This window comes from Mixophyes fleayi, chromosome 9 (genome assembly GCF_038048845.1).
Source record: "Mixophyes fleayi isolate aMixFle1 chromosome 9, aMixFle1.hap1, whole genome shotgun sequence".
In the NCBI taxonomy this organism is placed as follows: domain Eukaryota; kingdom Metazoa; phylum Chordata; class Amphibia; order Anura; family Limnodynastidae; genus Mixophyes; species Mixophyes fleayi.
In genome coordinates, this window is record NC_134410.1 from 78,306,506 (window position 1) to 78,326,673 (window position 20,168).

Sequence of the window (20,168 nt, forward strand, 5' to 3'; positions counted from 1 at the left end):
ACTTGCTTCCTCTTGCAAAGGATTGTTTAACAGTCAATTGTTGTAAACTACTAGTAGTCTTCTTCTTGGTCTGCTTCTGGGATGAAGAATCACCCCCAGAAGCAGCAGTGGAATTAACGCTCAAGAATTCTTCTGAGGAATCCAGGATAGTGGAGGAGTCATCTAGCCTTACCAACTTGGATGCAGGACTAACTCCGATTGCTACTGAGGATATTGATAAGGACGGTGTTGTGAGGGTAGTTTGCAGGTGTCGGGATGTAGGTGAGAGAAGGGACCTAGCTGATGATGGACTGCTTATTTTTTTTAGCATAAGTTTCTGATTTTCCCAACAGCTTGTCATCAACTCGTTTTTCAAATGGCGTAACATGGATGAGGTTCCTAGATGGTTAAGGTCCCTACCTCTACTAACTGTGGCTTTACAAATGCTACAAATGGCTAGACAACTGTTGTCAGGATTTGGGTAAAAATAATTCCACACATATGGTCTTATGTCCAGGAAGGACAATGGCTTTCTTCTTATCACGTGCAAGAACTGTTTCCACTGGTGCAGGACTTACACAAACAACATCATGCTCATCAACATCCTCATTAGCGCCCTCGTCGGCTACACAAATATCCCCCTCATCCTGTTGCAATTCCAAAGTGGCATCCTCAATTTGTGTATCACCGGCTACACTTGGGTTGTTCATGCACAAAACTGCAGAAATGCTGAAAGTGGCCTTCTTTATGCATACACTACAGGGGCGGGGTGGGCCAGGGGGCAAGTGGGCATCGGCTCTGAGTGACCGCTGTTCGCCATTTGACAGAGGGAGAGAGCAGGGTTAGGTCACAGGCTATATCAGCGCAGGGACAGAGAAATAATTGGACACATTATTGTTTCTATTCTAGACATATCTAATATTAATACCAATTGTTACAGCAGTAAGAGGGGGTAGAGGTTTTTTTTTTTCAATTTCTGGCACTCCAAGTGCTTTTGGGGTGTCCCATATTCCCCAGTGTTTTACTGTAATTTTTCTGGCTGTCAAAAGTCATATTTGTCAGCAGTATAAAAAAATATATATTTAGCACTACCAGTGCTTTTGGGGTGTTCCATATTCCCCAGTATGTTACTGTAATTTTTCTGGCCGTCAAAAGTCATATTTGTCAGCAGTATCTAAAATAATATTTAGCACTACAAGTGCTTTTGGGGTGTCCCATATTCCCCAGTGTTTTACTGTAATTTTTCTGGCTGTCAAAAGTCATATTTGTCTGCAGTAGCTAAACAAATATTTTTCACTACAAGTGCTTTTGGGGTGTTCCATATTCCCCAGTGTGAAACAATAATTTTTCTGGCTGTCAACAGTCATATTTGTCAGCAGTATCTTAAACAATATTTAGCACTACAAGTGCTTTTGGGGTCTCCCATATTCCCCAGTGTGAAACACTAATTTTTCTGGCTGTCAACAGTCATATTTGTCAGCAGTATCTAAAACAATATTTAGCACTACAAGTGCTTTTGGGGTCTCCCATATTCCCCAGTGTGAAACACTAATTTTTCTGGCTGTCAACAGTCATATTTGTCAGCAGTATCTATCTAATACAATTTTTGCACTACAAGTGCTTTGGCCTCACTAAAATGGATTCAAAGCAGTCCACATATGAGCAGAATCAGTAACCCGGTTCTGTCACCAGTCCTGATGATAGTGTTCCCAGTACGTCATCTGGGAAAGGCGATGTCAAAGTACATAGTCTTTTTAAATCAGGGGAAAAAAAACACACCAAAATTTTTTTTACCGTGTTGAAGCGAAAAAGAAGTGTAACTGAGGAAAAGTTAAGTGCCGATAAAAAAAAATTGCTAACATGCCATTTTACACACGCAGTGGCAAAGAAAGAATGAGGCCTTCGCCTTCCTCTATTAGTGGCAGATCCAAAAATGTTACCAAGCCTTCTTCTTGTACGGTCACTCGTGACCAAGCAAAACCAAGTAATTTGGAGACTAAAAGGCACAACTACTGTTACGCGTCAAAGCCGTTAAAAAAAAACAAAACAGTAAGGCAGTAGAGGATAATGTATGCTCTGAATCAGAAATGACAACAATCCCTGTGGTGTGTCCATCCAACAATGGTATGTCTAATCGTGAGCATTCTGTTAGTGTACCCATAAAGAAGGCCCCTTTCAGCAGTTCTGCTGGTGTGTGCCTGAACAGCCCCACTGTAGCCGGTGATACACAAATTGAGGATGCCATTTTAGAATTAGAGGAGGATGAGGGGGAGATTTGTGTAGGCGCAAGGGCGCTAATGAGGATGTTGATGAGGATGAGGTTGTTTGTGTAAGTCCTGCACCAGTGGCAGCAGTTCTGGCACGTGACAAGAAAAAGGCCGTTGTCATGCCTGGCCATAAAACAAAAAAATCCACTTCTTATGTGTGGAATTATTTCTACCCCAATCCAGACAACAATTGTATAGCCATGTGTAGTGTATGTCAAGCCACAGTCAATCGAGGGAGGGACCTTAACCATCTTGGAATCTCGTCTATGTTACGCCATTTGACGAGAGTTCATGGCAAAATGTTGGGAAAAGCTGAAAATTCTTCCAAAAACATTACAAGCACTCCATCATCAGCCAGGACCCTCCGGTCACCTACATCCCGACGGCTACAAAATACACCCACCACACCATCCTCATCAATATCTTCAGTAGCGCTCAGAGTTAGCCCTGCATCCCACTTATTAAAGCTGGATGACTCCTGCACTATTATTGATTCCTCTGAAGAAAGCGTTAGTCCCACTGCTGCTGCTGTTGCTGGGGGTGAATCGTCAGCCCAGAGGAAGGGCAAGAAAAAGAGCAGTCCTACATTTCAACAATTAACTGTGAAACAATCATTTGCTAGGGGAAGCAAATATGACAGCAGTCACCCAGTCGCCAAGCGAATCACAGACGCCATGGCTTCCATGTTAGTGTTAGATCTGCGTCCAATATCCACAATAAACGCAGCTGGTTTTTCACAGTTAATTGAGGTTTTGTGTCCGCGTTACAGAATTCCATTGCGACACCATTTTTCCCGTAAAGCTATTCCACAACTATACCAAAAAGTGTGTACAAATGTAGAAATTGCGCTGAAAAATGCCATTCTGCCCACTGTCCACTTAACCACAGATATGTGGACAAGTGGAAGTGGGCAAACCAAAGACTATATGACTGTGACAGCCCACTGGGTTGGTCATTCACCTTCACCAGCAGGAACAGCAGCAACATGTACACCACTACATAACATTTGTCACAGGCAGGCCACTCTGTGTATCACCGGCTTCACTAACAGGCATACAGCTGATAATTTGTTACGCAAACTGAGAGATGTGATTGATACATGTCTTTTACCACTTGGACTCTCCCCAGGATATGTCATTTCTGATAACGCCAACAATATAGTGAGAGTATTACAGCTGGGTGAATTCCATCACATTCCCTGTTTTGCTCACACCATCAACTTGGTGGTGCAGAGCTTCCTAGGAAATAATCGTGAGGTGCAGGAGATGCTATCGGTGGCCCGTAACATTTCAGGCCATTTCAGGCATTCGGCCACAGCATGTAGGAGATTGCAGCAGCTTCAAGAGCAGTTTAACTTGCCCTGCCACCAACTTAAGCAAGAGGTGGTAACTAGGTGGAATTTCACGCATGCTTCAGAGGATGGAGGAACAGCGCAAAGCCATCCAAGCGTATTGCACAAGCCATGACATTGGGAAAGGAGGGGGCATGTTTTTCACTCTTGCACAGTGGAGAATCCTTTCAGTGTTGTGCAAGGTGCTGAAACCATTTGAAGTTGTGACGTGTGAAGTGAGTGCAGATTCTGCTAGTTTGAGCCAAGTCATTCCTATTGGAAAAGCAGCTTGAGAAACTGAAGGAGATGAAAGCAAGCAATTCCGCAAAGTATGTTGGTCTTGTCGATCAAGTACTTAATTCGCTTCACACTGATCCTCGAGTTATTAAGATCTTGAACGCGGATCAGTACGTTTTGGCCACTGTGCTTGATCCAATGTTCAAGACCTACATTGAGTCTTTGCTTCAAAATGAACGAGATGTGAACTTTTGAAAGGAGCTATTGCTCAGCAAGTTGTCCGCTGAACTGGGCCTTGGCTTGACGACGTGTCCTCCTTCAGTTTCTCAAGCAGCTGCTGCTCGTAAAAAATTAAATTTTCAAAAAAGAAGCAGGGAAGACGCAGAGGGCAGACCAAAACAATTTAACATCTGGGCTGGTTTAAAGGATTTTCCAAAAAATGTGTGACCTTGCCCATATCTCCATCCAATATGAGTATTAACATGCAAAGGATGGTGGAGGATTATTTTCAAGAGGTAATTGATATGGGAATGTCAGACAGTCCCTTTCCTTACAGGGAAGAAAATCAGGCAATTTGGAAACCCATGTACAAACTTGCTTTGCAATATTTAAGCTGCCCACCTTCCAGTGTGTACTCTGAATGATCCTTCAGCACAGCCGGGAACATAGTCAGTGATCGCCGTAGAAGGTTACTTCCCAAAAATGTGGAGAAAATTATATTTATAGAAATGAACTACATCTTCCACGAGGAAGGCCTTCACCATCCAAGGCATCCAAGCACTGACTGTTCTCTAATGGCGGATTCAAGCAGCGATGAATGGATAGTCTGTGATGATGACGTACACACTGATGAGGGTGAGGATGAAGCTGAAGATGATGACGAGAACATCTTTTTAAAACTTTCTATTTAAGTGTAGGGTGCAATCTACCCCCAAAGAGGAAAGTGACTTGGGGGATTTCCATATCACCTACCGTCTTGAAAGGCTGCTGTTTGGGCAATTTTTCCTTAAGGGTAGGGTGTCTTACACACAGTGACCCCAAAATGGCTTTGTCCATTTCTATTAATATTGTACAGTCTATAATGGCTGGATTTCTGAGTATTTTCTACAAGTGGAGGGGGGCCGAGAGAGACAGAAACCAAACTGGCTTTCTCCATTTCAATTAATATTGTACAGTCTATAACGGCTGAATTTTTTAGCATTTTCTACAGTTGGAGGGGAGCCTAGAGAGACAGAAACCAAACTGCCTTTGTCCATTTCTTTACATATTTAAGTATAAGTGTAGGGTGTAATATACATCCAAAGATGATGGCTGCATTGCCAATATGCATAGATGGAGAGGAAGACAATCTGGTTTGTGTGTAGAATTAATGAAGGCCTACCAGGAATTGAACTGTTTTTTTGATAATTTATTAGCTTTATAATAACATTACTTATCCAAGAAACAGGTGGAGCACTACATTTGGTTATTTTATGCCCAAAAACATTGATTTTTAAACAAAATAGCAAAACAAAACCAAAACCAAAACACGCAATGCCGGTTTGGCAAAACCAAAACACGATGGTAATCCAGATCCAAAACCAAAACCAAAAAACGGGGGTCAGTGAGCATCTCTAGTCATGAATGACCTTACAAGAAGATGCCTCAGTGACAATTGCAGAACTAGCACTCACAGACAAAGGCGAAGGCCTCATTCTTTCCTTGCCACTGCATGTGTAGTATTTTTCTTTTTCTGCAGATAACTTTGCCTGGATTATAGGTTTTTTTTTCTTGAAAAAGGTGAAAGCTGGTTTTTTTTTACATTTTGGTTTCCCTGACTTACAAACACTAGCCACTTTAACATAGGCTTTATCAGATGACGTAGAGGGATTACTATTATTATGACTGGTGCCAGCAGCTGCTTGGTGCTCCTGCTCTTCTGTGTACTGCTGTGAATCTATTTTGGTAACACCGTACACTTTGACTGCAAATTCAGAAGACCAAGCCTGCCAGCCCTAGTATTTGTATTTTAGCAATGACAATTAGCGATGGAGCTATCCTCTTTGTGTGTTACCTATATAATACTGTACAATGTGACTGCAGATTTACACGAAGCCTGCCAGCCCGACTATTTGTATTTCAGCAATGACAAATAGCAATGGAGCTCTCCTGAATTTCACTGTAGACTTTGAAGAACACTGCTACCCCCTCCTCTTTCTATTCTACCTATAACGCTGCCCAACTGCTCTACAGACTGCCAAAAACTGTGCTACCCCTCCAGTGTCCCTCTGTGAAATGTCGCTGGATCGCTGTGGAGGGCGGTACTTATAGAATCCAAAGCTCACGAGATCCGACAACGTAACAATGACGTTTTGCCTCGTTCCGAGGTGGCGCGAAAGTGGCTCGGTACTCGGATCTGCTAAATTCGGGTGTGTTCGGTTATCGGGGTACCGAGCCTGAGCATCTCTAATTATCGTTACATTGTAACCCATAAAGCGTGCTCTGTTCCTTTGAATGAGACCTATATGTGACAGCTCCACAATCCATCGTTTCAGGTAAGACAGTATGCTGCAATAGTGCTCTGCTAGGGGCAGGGGGAGCCCTCTCTCCTTGTTTAAGCAGCTGTTCTAGGTTATGTCTGACTTTTGTATGTGTCAGGGAGTGGGAGTGAAGATGGATCAATACTGGAAGTAGCTGCACTGACTGTTACTCTGAATGTCATCTCCTCCCTGGCAGAGATGCACTGAATCTCGTCCTTCTACTAGCACAGTAAACAAAGTGGATCAACCCCCACAACCCGCTTGGCAGTTAAAATGTTTATTTCACTTTCTCTAGCAACATGACTCGTCCCCGGCAGAAAATCATACTATACCTTCTCTTAGTTTGTGTCGCTTGGCTGTCACACTGTCTGACAGATTGGGTTATATACGATGCACGGTAGATAGTGTATAATATAGTAGACACCTTATATGTTACTCCAAGAAACGAGCACAGGAGCTGCTGAGAAGCTTAATACTGTGTTTAGGATTGCAGCATTTCCTACATACATTGGTTTTTCCCCTTTTTGGTTTCTGTTTGATCATCACTAGTCTTGTACAGTGCCATTGGTTGTAGGAGTGATAAGTGAGTCTGTACAACTTCAGTTATACTACTCTTGTACAGATTAGATCGCCGGTGTTTTGTGATGGATCCCCTGCCTCCCATCCTGACACACAGTTGGTTTAATCTCAGCAGCATACTAACTAATGGCACTGTTCTCTACAGTCACACTGACTGAAACCTCGTCTAAACGCTGTGTGCTCAGAATCCTTCGCTCCCCACCCAGGAAACCGTCCTACTTTAGGGAACCTGCATCTGACAGTTTTGGATTTATCCCTATCCACACCCTTCGTTTTCATTAGCCATTCAATATATTCTACGCCAAGCTCTCACGACATCGTGGCGCCTTGAGGAAGCATGGCCCGCTGGGAAAGTTACGGGTAATGTATGTGTTATTCTTTCTGTGTACAACTAGGAATTCACCTACACGTTATGCTAATGTGCCCAAGGGTGCACCTGCCTTTCCCACCCCGGTCACAGGAAAAGATGCATATTGTAGAAAAGCCCTATACCTGGGAACTGTGTAGTTGTGTGTTTGTACGTGATCTATGTAGGTGTTATTATGTAGTGATGTTATTTTTATTATTGTATTTGGACACCGCTATTTATTTATTTATCTATCTATCTATCTATCTATCTATCTATCTATCTATCTATCTATCCTGTTTCCTAATATGGTCATTTTTATATTGTGATTTTGCATTGTATTATTATTTGTATATGTTTAGTATTAGGAAATATGTATTTTCTTTTAAAACCAAAAAATAAATAATATTATATAGTCATATGTGATTTATGCACTTCAGCATTCAAAGTTACAGTTATAGCTCATATTTTTTGCTGTCTTACTATACTTGCTCCATTCTATAGATTAAAGAAATTGGGATACAATCATTTTAATAGGTATTTGCAGGAATAATAAGTCATTTTAGTACACACCTATATTTTCTGTCCTCACAGCAAAGGTAGGAACAGCTCATTATATTTCCATGATAAATCAAATACTATTTAATAACTGTGACATATATGGTGCTTAAACTGGCCTGTTTCTTTGTTTCTTCATCTATCCCCATTTTGTTCTTTGTGTTTTACAGGATTTTCTTTCTATATGACATTACAGTATAGAAATGTTTGTATATTATTATTTTAACCCAATATATTTTTTCATAAAAATGTATCTTGTCCTATTATAACACACCTTGTATATTAATAACAGACACATTTTCATATTATTTTATTGTATCACTGTTTTAGGTTTTAATTTATATTTGATATATTTCATGAATTATTATTTTGACCACTATACAATATTCAAAGTGGCTGCAGATGACAGCCCAATTGATGACCATATCAGTAGCAATTAGAAATGATTCAATTGATTTTTAAGTGAATTTATTTAGATACCATTAATATGTAAGCAATTGGTGGTTGGTTTTGGTGACATTTCTATTATGAAGCATTAACAATGATGTTGCTGCCTAAACTATATGACAATACATATATTCTCTTTTGAACTTAATGCACCCTGTAAACTCCTTTTTAAAGGTAACACGTACATGATGTGAGTAAAGGGTGGTGTTGTGTAAGCAATGAAACAGATGTGTGAGTATCTTTTATAAATAAAAATATCAGAATGAATTTAATGGTGATACTGTACTCTTTCAAGACTCCAAGCAAATGGTAATCTGTCACATAAAGCAGTCTTAGGCCTTATACCCACTGGGTGATGATTACATGCGTTTTACAAAAAAATGTAACAATAGTACAAAGCATGTAATACAAGGCTAAAAGTAGAAACATTGCGGTCATTAAAAACCCTTATTTTTAATGACTCCAGTCAGCAGAGTGCTATCTTTGCACACCTGCCTCATACAGACATAGGGAAAGGTAGTATTCACTCTCAACTGTAGGAGTCTCCTCCTTAAAAATAATGTTATAAAATATTTTTTTTCTTTGAAATTACTGATCTTTTCAGTTGTGTAAGAATTTGGAGGATAGCTATGTATACATTAAAGCAGTATATCATTGTAAAGAATGTATGTTTTGAAATGACTTTTTATAAATGTTTAATCTTTTTTAAAAGTGTAAATTATAGTATTTCCAATTATACAACAAAGTTAAAGTTAAGTTGTGTTACTACAGAGGTGATGAGTGATGTGTTACAGGGAACGCTGCAGACTGTGCTCACACACAGATGAGAGGAGCAAATTTATTACTAAAGTGGCGAGAGAGGCCAAATATGTTACAAGGGATGGGCATGGCTTGCTTCCTAGGATCATTGACCTTGGTGTGTACACAGTTCTGTTCTCATTTGGACATTGGTCCCCATCTATAGTACATTATATATATTTCACATATTTAAGTGAGGTAAGTTTTATCCTTCCAATGAGTACTATCTCCCAATGAGTTCCTAGAATCAAAGAAGGTTGTGCAGCATTGCTCTACAGTAAGGGTATTGGTGATAGACTGCCCACTCACCCCTGCTGGCTGCCAATTTGGAGTAGAGCTGGAGACTAGGCAGCACACCATGCTGATAGAGGTCTCTGCTGAGTTGTGCATATGACTGTTGGGGGGGGGGGGGGGCTCAAAATGACATGTTCGGCAGAACCACACCCTCCCTAGCATTTGACACTTCAGTAATAAAGTGGGAAAGTATGTAGGTTGCTATACTGCTGGTGGTATTTCAAACAGTACAAGTAAAGACCCACCAAAGGAACATTCTGCTTTGATTTTGTGCTATACCCCAGGGCCCGCTATCTAGGCCACTGTCTGAAAGATCCTAGACACTAACTCACTGTGTGACACTTTTCTATATAAAATTACATTTTACCTCCTCTATGTGAGTGGTATGGCGGCTCTCAGTCAAAAACACAAATAGACAAATATGAAATTGGCAAAATTTGAACCACAGTTTCTAATCAAAATTATCTATAGTGAAAGTAGAACAATGAAAGCAAGTGTTTGATTCCTTTGTTTCATTGTAAATTGTGCACCTAAATACAATGTTAGTAAATGAGTTATGTATATTTGCTCATAGAATAATGTTTACTTTTATGCTTTATTGAACATTTAATGGGAAAAAAAACAGCAAACATTTAATTCCTGGTTTCAGGTTTTGCAGTGCAATGTTTGAGCATGTGATTCAGAGCAGGTTGTTGGGGCATGTGTGTTTTTCACCCTGCTCCTTCCACAATTACTTAGTTGCTGTCTGGCTGCAAGCCAATTCACCCCTGTGATGCATGTTTAACAATATTTATCTCGCTCTCTGTCCTCTCTTTTTATGCCACAAGTCAAAAAATCTGTAATGTGTTTTCCTCTAGGTAAAAGAATGAACTCCTTACGATATCCTAAATCTGAATGGTTTAGCTAAAGATGGAAACACTGGAGTCAGAATTAACCTGTCCAATTTGTCTGGAGTTATTTGAGGATCCCCTTCTGCTTCCTTGTGCTCATAGCCTGTGTTTCACCTGTGCCCACCGTATACTAGCTTCTGGAAGTCCTTCCTGTGAAATAGTGGAACCTGTTACAGCTTTTCAGTGTCCAACCTGCAGATATGTCATTTCACTCAATCACCGTGGATTGGAAGGGTTGAAACGCAACGTTACCTTACAGAATATTATTGATCGTTTTCAGAAGGCCTCTCTAAGTGTTCCAAGTTCTCCCAGTGACAACTACAGAGATAAGATCTACAAAACTGTTCCAATCATGGCAACAGAAAGGATCCCATGCCAGTTCTGTGAGGTGGAGCCACCAAGAGATGCTGTGAAGACATGTATTACTTGCGAGGTATCTTACTGTGATCGCTGTCTACGTGCAACCCACCCTAACAAGAAGCCTTTCACCAGCCATCGATTGGTGGAACCTGTACCAGATGCACATTTCCGTGGACTTGTTTGCTTGGAGCATGAAAATGAGAAAGTTAACATGTACTGTGCAGCAGATGATCAACTTATTTGTGCCTTATGCAAATTAGTTGGTAGGCACAGAGAGCATCAGGTGGCTTCACTGAGTGATCGATATGAAAAACTCAAGGTAAGACATAAATGTAGTTCTAATAATCACAAAATATTTTACTTTGCTGCAAGTCATATCAGATATTTTACAACTTAGAGCTGCATTACCTTGTAAAGTGGTAAATATTTTCATTCCCCAATTTAATTTGACTGCAGAACAATGGTGTGTGCTGGAGGACCAATCAGGAGGTGTAATGTCCGTGATTGCGACTTCTCATTGGTTTCCCAGTCACACACCCTTGCACAGTGTCACACAGCCCCAGTTTTCACCTAGGGTTGTGCAACTAACCACTTAGGGGTATATTTACTAAACTTCGGGTTTGAAAAAGTCGAGATGTTGCCTATAGCAACCAATCAGATTCAAGCTATCATTTTTTAGAGTGCACTAAATAAATGACAGCTAGAATCTGATTGGTTGCTATAGGCAACATCTCCACTTTTTCGAACCCGCAGTTTAGTAAATCTAGCCCTTAGTCTTGGTGAAAATTACTGAACAGAGCAGCCTACAGGGCTCCAGAGAGTGGATTGAGCTATAGTGCTCCTGGTGGTAGTGCAGCTTTAAAGACCACTACATACTACAATTTAAATGTTCAGATTTTAAACATAAAATACATTGTTTGTGGCACTAGTGGCTCTAATAAAAAGCTGAAGATCCTTCCTCTTCCTTAGGAAAGTGTTCTGGTGGGTTCTGATACATGTCAGAAAGCTGAGATTGCGGTAATTTCAGATACTTTGCCATAACTGCGCCTGTCTCTATATATGAATACACCAATAAAAGCAGTACATCTCTGCATAGCAAATCTGCCAAGCTGTCAGTCACTCTGTGCTGTAGTACAAAAAAATCAACTGCTAACATGGCAGCTTGCCGCAGAGGAGTGGAGACATGGCAGACATTTTAGTCAAGTATGAACACTGCGGTTATTCCATAAATATTGTGATGGCACACACAATGGGGCCAATTCAATTTGGCTGCGTTATTCTTGGAATAAAGCGGCATGCGCACTATTACTGTTATTCATTTATTCATCTATTCATCTACGGTAATAGTGCGCAGAATTACATTGATACAGTAATTATAACGCAGATTTTTGTTCGCAGCCCTTGGGACCGGGAGCAAATGACTGTATTAATGGTAATACTATTAGTGCCACGTTATTCCTAGAATAACGTGGATGAAATCGACACCAATGATTTCTTTCTTGAATGACGGTGCTTTTATTGCACATATCACCAATAATACACAGCACACTCTTGTCAGGATGACACTAGGTAACCCTCGCTCTGGTTAGACATAGACCTCCTGTCTAGTCAATGGCCAACTACCTCAGCATCGGTCGCGCCGCACAATACACCAAAACAGGTTTAAATACAATTAGCCACTCCCCTTAGTCTAATTACCTCATTAGACCCTGTCTTCCACCTGTGTATGTTCAACCTAGGAATATCATTTTGCAAGAATTTAACCCTATTAGCCATATAATCCTGCAGATTGTCAATAAAAACCTTACTATTACTCTTGAAATATGGCAGCCTACCCCTCTCTTTGCCACTAGATATAGATTATTTACTTCAATCATTCTCTGCCATTGACATATATTAATTTCAAATAGGGGATTTACTTGCTCAACACAATCCAATATTTGTAAAATCATGTAGCCGTTTTCAGTAGATGAATAGTTTTACCTTGTGTGCCCTTAACTTTACCTGACACTTACCTTATAGTGTCTTTATCTTTTATTATCTTTATTTAGTAAACCTTTTTAAAGCAACTTTATTGAACTATTCGTATTGCTGTGGGAAATCTTAGAATATAGGGTTTCAGTTTTCTTTCATATTTTTTAAATAAATCGCATGTACTGAGGTGGATTCTGGACTGTGCTGCAGAAATCAGTGCATACATTATTTAATATATATCATTTATCTCAGTAAAACACAGCGTTTGGCATATATTAATGTCAACTAGGTGCTTTACTTGCTCTTGAACAGCCAATATGGCTTTCACTAGGCCCTGGACCCTCTAGGTTCCCAGTAACATGAGTAGCTACGACTATATAGTCAAACACCTTATTTACATTTTTCAAGGGACCATGAAAATTGGTGGAAGATACATAAAAGCCTAAAATGAGAGGAAAGTGTAAAAACACACCAGAAAACAAGTAAAATAGAATAATACACAAGACCGTTTGCAATTAGCCACATACAATCTTTGTTTTTTGGTTAAGCAGTTTGTTCCAGATGTAAGCTGCCTTGTCTTGTAGAGTTTTAAAATTTGAAGAGAAAAATACAATTTTAACTGGAGAAAAATAAAATACATCCATTATCTGAGCAAAGATATTCAATTGTAAATAAAATGGGCCTTATTCACGTTTAGACATACGTCCATTTGCATAGTGTATCTTGTGTGAAAAAGTTCTGCATCCAAAAACAGACATTACTCCAATGAATGCGATTGCATGCAATTCAATTAATTTTCAGAGGCAGAATGGGAGAGGGTCAGATTAAAGTAGGCTAGGTACAGTAAGAACGGGTCAATGCAGATGCGGACAATTCAAGTCCTGTGTTTTGTTATAAGTAAGCTTCTTTTCAGCCATATTTTTTGTATCCACTATAGGGCAGGTGTAAATGCTGACTGATAGTGATGACTGGCACGGCAGCCTTTACTTTAAAAATTACATGTATGTGCGCTATCATAGAACTGTCTGAAAATACAACTATTAAAACTCCTTGTTTGTACAGTACGCATTGAAATCATTTATATTTGTGTAATGTTATAATAGTTAATTTTTTTTATTTGAAAATAAATACTTATATAAATGATTATATTATTAAAGATGTGATTTAATTTTCGCCTCAAATAAAAGTTTTATGCCTTCTGATGTGACCATTTATTGTACTTACACTTGTGTATGCTGCAGTTTGTTCTGTGTATCTATGTATGACAAGTACTGTTTAGGCAATCAAAACATATTTTGAGTTACACTTGGATTTGAATATGGATGGAACTACGTTCAATTCGCATGTTCTTTTTAAAAACGCAATTTATGTGCAAGTCTTATTAGGACATGAAACAGGCCTTATATGTACAATACTTTCTAACTTTAATTAGTATACTCTACTGAACAATTGCAGAAATACACAAAGTACTATTAGTACATTGTGGACAAATCTGAGAGGATCATATAGTTCAGCGTCTCAGATTGGAGAGAACATCTATGCTATATAATAGATTTTTTGTTTCCACCTACAACAGTCTAACAGTGTAACACCCCTCTTCTGTTCATCACCATCCATGCAATTACCAACAAAGCCAGGTGCTTCTAGTCAGCCCCTGCTCTTCCCTGTTCCTGGAACTTATCAGAAACACTGAAGTCCCAGCTAGAGAGAAAGTGTTATGGCTGTGGGAAAACCTGCCACCTGAGGATGGACTGTCCCACTTCCCCAGCAACCCAACTCGTGCCACTAATCTAAATCCTGGTGCCTGGCTGGCTTGTTTAATTTGCGGAGGTGAACACAAGGATACTGTTCCCACACAAGGAGCATGGCGGTAAGGAAAGTGACTCCTCAGAAAGAGCCACTTCTTTGGCCAAAATTGGACCCATGCAGGGAGAAAGACTTAGAGACTTGCTGGCCTCACTTACTGTAGTGAGCCCTCATCTTATTGATGCTGCCACAATATTGCAGGGTCGCACTGCCAAAGTTACTGTGGCAGATGGACTGGAAAAGGAAGTGCCTGTAGCAGGGGTCTATCTGGACCGGGGAGATGGCCAGGATTTGCGAGATGTTGCCGTTATGGATGGCCTCCACACTGATTTGATCTTGGGCAAATACGTTTCGGGTGGAATTGTGACCAGGTTTCTCAACTTCATTACCCGGAGCCAAGCTGCCAGGTTACAGTCTTTAGGAGTTAATGTATGGGCGCTGCGGCGCCAGTAAGTAACCAGCAGGCAGTGATGAAAGGGTTAAATCTGGGCGCTAGGCAGCAGGAATGCAAAAATAGGCTTTCATTTTTCAGGTCAATATTGCACTACTTAGATTTTTGCTGCATATAACTTTTATAAACTTATCCATTGTTACGAACAGTTTAGGTACAATATAGCATGATTTATGTGACCCCAGGGCCGGATTAACCCGAGGTCTAACTGGGCTACAGCCCAGGGCCCTCGGGCATCTGTGGGGCCCTTTCTTGAAAGTATTTTTTTTTTTTTAAATGTACAGCTGTAGCGAGCCGCCGGCCGCGCTACAGCCTGTACCGCGGTCAGTGACTCCTACTGAATGAAGCAGGTGACGTCACTCACCTGAAATGCCAGGCTGCAGCCAGGCAATGGTCCATCCGCGGTGCTCATTAATCTCCTTAGTAAGGAGATCTCGTGAGAGTGAGACTGTCTCACTCTCACGAGATCTCCTTACTAAGGAGATTAATGAGCACCGCGGAACAGACACTACAGGCAGGCAGCAGGGAGTGAGCTGGGCAGAACAGCGTTGAAGACCGAGGTAAGCGCTCGTTCCTGGGGGCTGGCTGTCTGTACATTCAATTTTGGGGGGAGAGAATTACAAGGGGGGGAAGTGGCTGGCTGGCACGCATTGTGGGGGAGATAATTACAGGGAGGGGTTGAGGGCCGGTTGGCACGCATTGTGGGGGGAGATAATTACAGGGGGGGTTTGGGGCCGGTTGGCACGCATTGTGGGGGGAGATAATTACAGGGGGGGGGGTTGGGGGCTGGCTGGCACGCATTGTGGGGGAGATAATTACAGGGGGGGGGTTGGGGGCTGGCTAGCACGCACTGTGGGGGAGATAATTACAGGGGGGTGGGTTGAGGGCCGGTTGGCACGCATTGTGGGGGGAGATAATTACAGGGAGGGGGGTTGGGGGCTGGCTGGCACGCATTGTGGGGGAGATAATTACATGGGGGGGGGGGTTGGGGACTGGCTGGCACGCATAGTGTACATTGTGGGGGAGATAATTACAGGGGAGGTGGTTGGGGGCTGGCTGGCACGCATAGTGTGCATTGTGGGGGAGATAATTACAGGGGGGTTTGGGGGCTGGCTGGCACGCATAGTGTGTATTGTGGGGGAGATAATTACAGGGTGTGGGTTGGGGGCTAGCTGGCACAGTGTGCTCTTTTGGGGGACATAATTGCAGGGGGGCTGTTTGGGGGCTGACTGGCACAGTGTGCATTGTTAGGGGAGATAATTGCAGGGGGGGTTGGGGGCTGGCTGGCACAGTGTGCACTTTTGGGGGAGATATTTGCAGGGGGGGCTGGGGGCTGGTTGGCACAGTGTGCACTTTTGGGGGAGATATTTGGGGTGGGGTAGATCATGAATAACAAAAAGGCTAAAAGATAAGAGAAAAAATATATAGTTTAATATGTGTAAATGGATTATGAAATCACCATGTATATAGTGATTCCCTTGCATTCACACGCAATAGTGCCAAACTAATAAAATTTTGTATTTAACTTCTTTTTGACATTTTGAAAATACTGATTTGGCATATTAAAAGAAACACAGCTCAAACTACTTATGTCCAATCCGATATTACTGGGGGAGAACCCAATAATATCGGATTAGGCATACGTCGCTTGACAAATGGGGGCCTACAGTTTCTTAATCCGGCCCTGTGTGACCCCTACCTATTGATAAGAGTAATCTTTATGTATTGATTATGAATTAAGAATTGAAGCAAGGTGTTTTAAAACTGTACATGCTGAATTGTATTAAATAGCATTATATTATGTAAGATAAATATAAACTATATCTCAAACTTTTATCATGATAATATGATAATCCTTTTGTTTTTTTAAAAGCTACTTAAATTATATTAATTAGGGCAAACACAGTTTTTAGATACAACTGAACTCTTGAGAAATATATCAGTGACGATTTTATCATTTGTATTCTTAACTATGGATATAACTCCTTCTTCCTTCCATAGGCTGTAATGATATTTCCTTTTGATAAATGATCTCCTGCAAGAAAATAAAATTTAGCCATAAATCAGAAGAAAAGGCTTCAAAGCATAGACAATATAACTCCTGAAATTTGAGTTGATTGATATGACTGATAAAATCTCATAACTGCTAACTGTCCCATTTTAATATTAAAAAGGGGGAGAGGGGCTGGGGGCAGAGCCTACCAGTTTGTGAGTCATTCTACATTTAACTGACAGTTTGGTTGAGCAGCTTGGGAATGGACTGGGTGAATCTGGGGTATAGCGGAAAGTGTCCCAATTTCGCCATTTGGAATGTTTAGACGTGTGGGTATATGTGTGTGTGTGTGTGTGTATATATATATATGTATATATATATATGTGTATATATATGTGTGTGTGTGTATATATATATATATATATATATATATATATATATATATATATATATGTATATGTACAGAGAACTCACCTCAGTCCCTGCTCTGTTGGAGCTTACAGTCTAAATTTCCTAACATACACACAAACATACAAACTCCACACAGATAAGGCCATGGTCTGGAATTGAACTTAGTGCGTTGATGCAGAAGTGCTAACCACAAAGCCACCGCCCGATAGAGTGTATGAAGGTTTTCTGGAGCCTGTGGCAAAAAAAACATGGTTTAACAGCCTTATACTTAACTTTCCACAGTGACTGGTGACAAAAGTCACCAGTCTCCAGATTCATCCTTTTGATAAAGTCTGATAGACGAAACGCGTCAAGGATCTTCTCTGAGGTGCACTCGTTTTTGGAATCACCAGCTGAGGACGCTATTGTCACATACTTGAAAAGGGCTGAGGAATCTTATCCCCTGTCGGTATATTGATGTCAAGGAGCCAGGAATACCGGTGTCTGGCGAGATCATAACTGGACTGTGGATGATTCTAGTGCACAGATAAGCTTGAATTGATTTTATATAATTCTGGAATACCCTAATCTGCATAAGAAGGATTTGGAGTTCGCAGAGGGACACTATCTCAGATAAGCGAAATTGTATTATTCATCTGGTACGAGGATAATTTGATAATCAATCTGATCACTGCTCTAACTTGGCAATATCACACTATGTTCTGGCGCTTCTTTTTCTCATTTGTTTACTTAGATTGTACATCTGCAAGCTGATGTATCAAAGGGAAGCAGCCTAATGTATGTGATTTTAAATATTTTGAGCACAGGTTTTTAAACACGTGATCATTGGTGTTTGCACTGAGCGGCGTTGTCTTTTTCACATTGTTTTAATATATATATATGTATATATATATATATATATATATATATATATATATATATATATATATATATATATATATATATATGTATATGTACAGAGAACTCACCTCAGTCCCTGCTCTGTTGGAGCTTACAGTCTAAATTTCCTAACATACACACAAACATACAAACTCCACACAGATAAGGCCATGGTCTGGAATTGAACTTAGTGCGTTGATGCAGAAGTGCTAACCACAAAGCCACCGCCCGATAGAGTGTATGAAGGTTTTCTGGAGCCTGTGGCAAAAAAAACATGGTTTAACAGCCTTATACTTAACTTTCCACAGTGACTGGTGACAAAAGTCACCAGTCTCCATTGTCAAAATTTGCACTAGCTGCAAGATAATTTATAGGTGATAACAGGATAAAAAATATTTGAAGAGTTATATTAACTGAACAATAGTACACAGTAGTTGTAGTATTTGAAAACAATAAGAGAACGAGATAAAGTCTGAATACAAATGACAATAGAATTTGCGGTATAAGATTAACAACAACATGTTATGAAGACACTTTAAATGCAATGCTATTAAAATGCTTTAAATGCAGTGGGGTCAAGACACTCTAAATGCGGTGTGGTAAGGACACTATAAATGACTCTTAAGCAGGGTAATATACCTGGCTCAGCAGAAGAAAAATGGATCGGTATATCAGTATCCTGTCACTTAGACGCTCTTTGCAAAAGTCACGCGCTAGTATGGTAGAAAATTTCCTACGAGGGCTCATCCTGAGTCAAAAATTAGGTAGTAGAGACATGGACGAAAATGGAGAATATAACACAAATGTGTATATTTTAATCTGTAAGTGATCTTAAATTCGGAGAAGATGATTTAGCAATAAACTGTTACATCTTTAATGATCATAATATGAACAGTATTCACTCTGAAGAATGTCAATGCAATTGGCATTAACTTGCAAGATAAAGAAGACAATGAGTAAAGTTGTGGTCCCAATATCAATCGAAAGAATTGAATTCCCAACGCACTAGGAGATCGATCACTCAGTCTATCTTTACACATATAATATGATTATCTACCAGCTGAGTTGGTGCATCCTACACATGTATTATTAGTTCATAGATTAGCAAGTGCAGAGAAGAAAATCATGTAACGTAGGAGCACTCATTGATCATAGAATATTAAAACTTACATTTTATTAGTTTTATTAAAATTGTAATGAGTCCCAATATAGCACCTGTAACACCAGTTGCGAAATAAAAACAAAAATAGCGGATAAACAAAAATATAGGTTTTAAAATGGCAGAAAACACCGCCAAGCCTCGCAGTGTAATGAGACAGCTATTAAATCTACAATATATCCTATAATAAATGACAAAATATAGGTTGGCTGTCTGTACATCTACAAATATAAAGGACCGTTAAATTTCCTAGGCCCTAGAGAGGAGATGTCTAAATTAAATGATGTATTGTCACTGACGGAGTTAGGTAAGTATGTATATACAAAATATCATTCCCTTATTTTTATTGTAGAGATATATATTAGGTTAATAGATCCTTAGTAATCCACAATAATATAGCCTCCGTTTATTAAGACATAATCTCTGGCTGTGACCGTTTGGTCGCTATATACCAAGCTCAAAATTACTATATGGATAGATAGATTATCTCATTATTATTGCCAACACCAAATATATAAGTCATGAAATATCACATAATAAGATGTTATTTTTAACATCTAAAATCATATAATCTGTTATGACTTATATTGAGACATCAGTCAGGCTGAATCCTGCCCTCACTGATTAGAGTTTGCATTGGACTGTTCCATACGTCCCTCTATATAGAGGCTCTCATTTGAGCATACAGTCTAGAAACTCAGTCAGGCTAAATCCTGCCCTAACTGAAAGGTATAAGTATAATTAGCGTGTGACCAATCTACAAGTCCCTCCGTTAGTTGATATTAAAGCTCTCAACTAAATATTGATATACACGCCAGAGACTAAACTCCTCCCTATATAACTAATATTAATATTATTTAGATTTGCAGTGCACTGCGAGGCGAATGCCGA

The 20,168-nt window shown here is 40.1% G+C and overlaps 1 protein-coding gene across 3 annotated transcripts in view; it reads left to right on the forward strand.

Moving 5' to 3' along the window:
- The first annotated feature begins 6,468 nt into the window (after positions 1-6,468).
- MID2 (midline 2) overlaps positions 6,469-20,168 on the forward strand; it is a 250,305-nt gene continuing 236,605 nt past the window's right edge. The window contains exons 1-2 of one of the 3 annotated variants that reach the window (XM_075184561.1): positions 6,469-7,276; positions 10,212-10,923. In XM_075184561.1, coding sequence (XP_075040662.1) covers positions 10,264-10,923 — 660 coding nt within the window. In that variant the 5' untranslated portion in view covers positions 6,469-7,276; positions 10,212-10,263. The remainder of the gene's footprint in view (positions 7,277-10,211; positions 10,924-20,168) is intronic. The other 2 variants (XM_075184562.1, XM_075184563.1) reach the window with 2 other exon arrangements.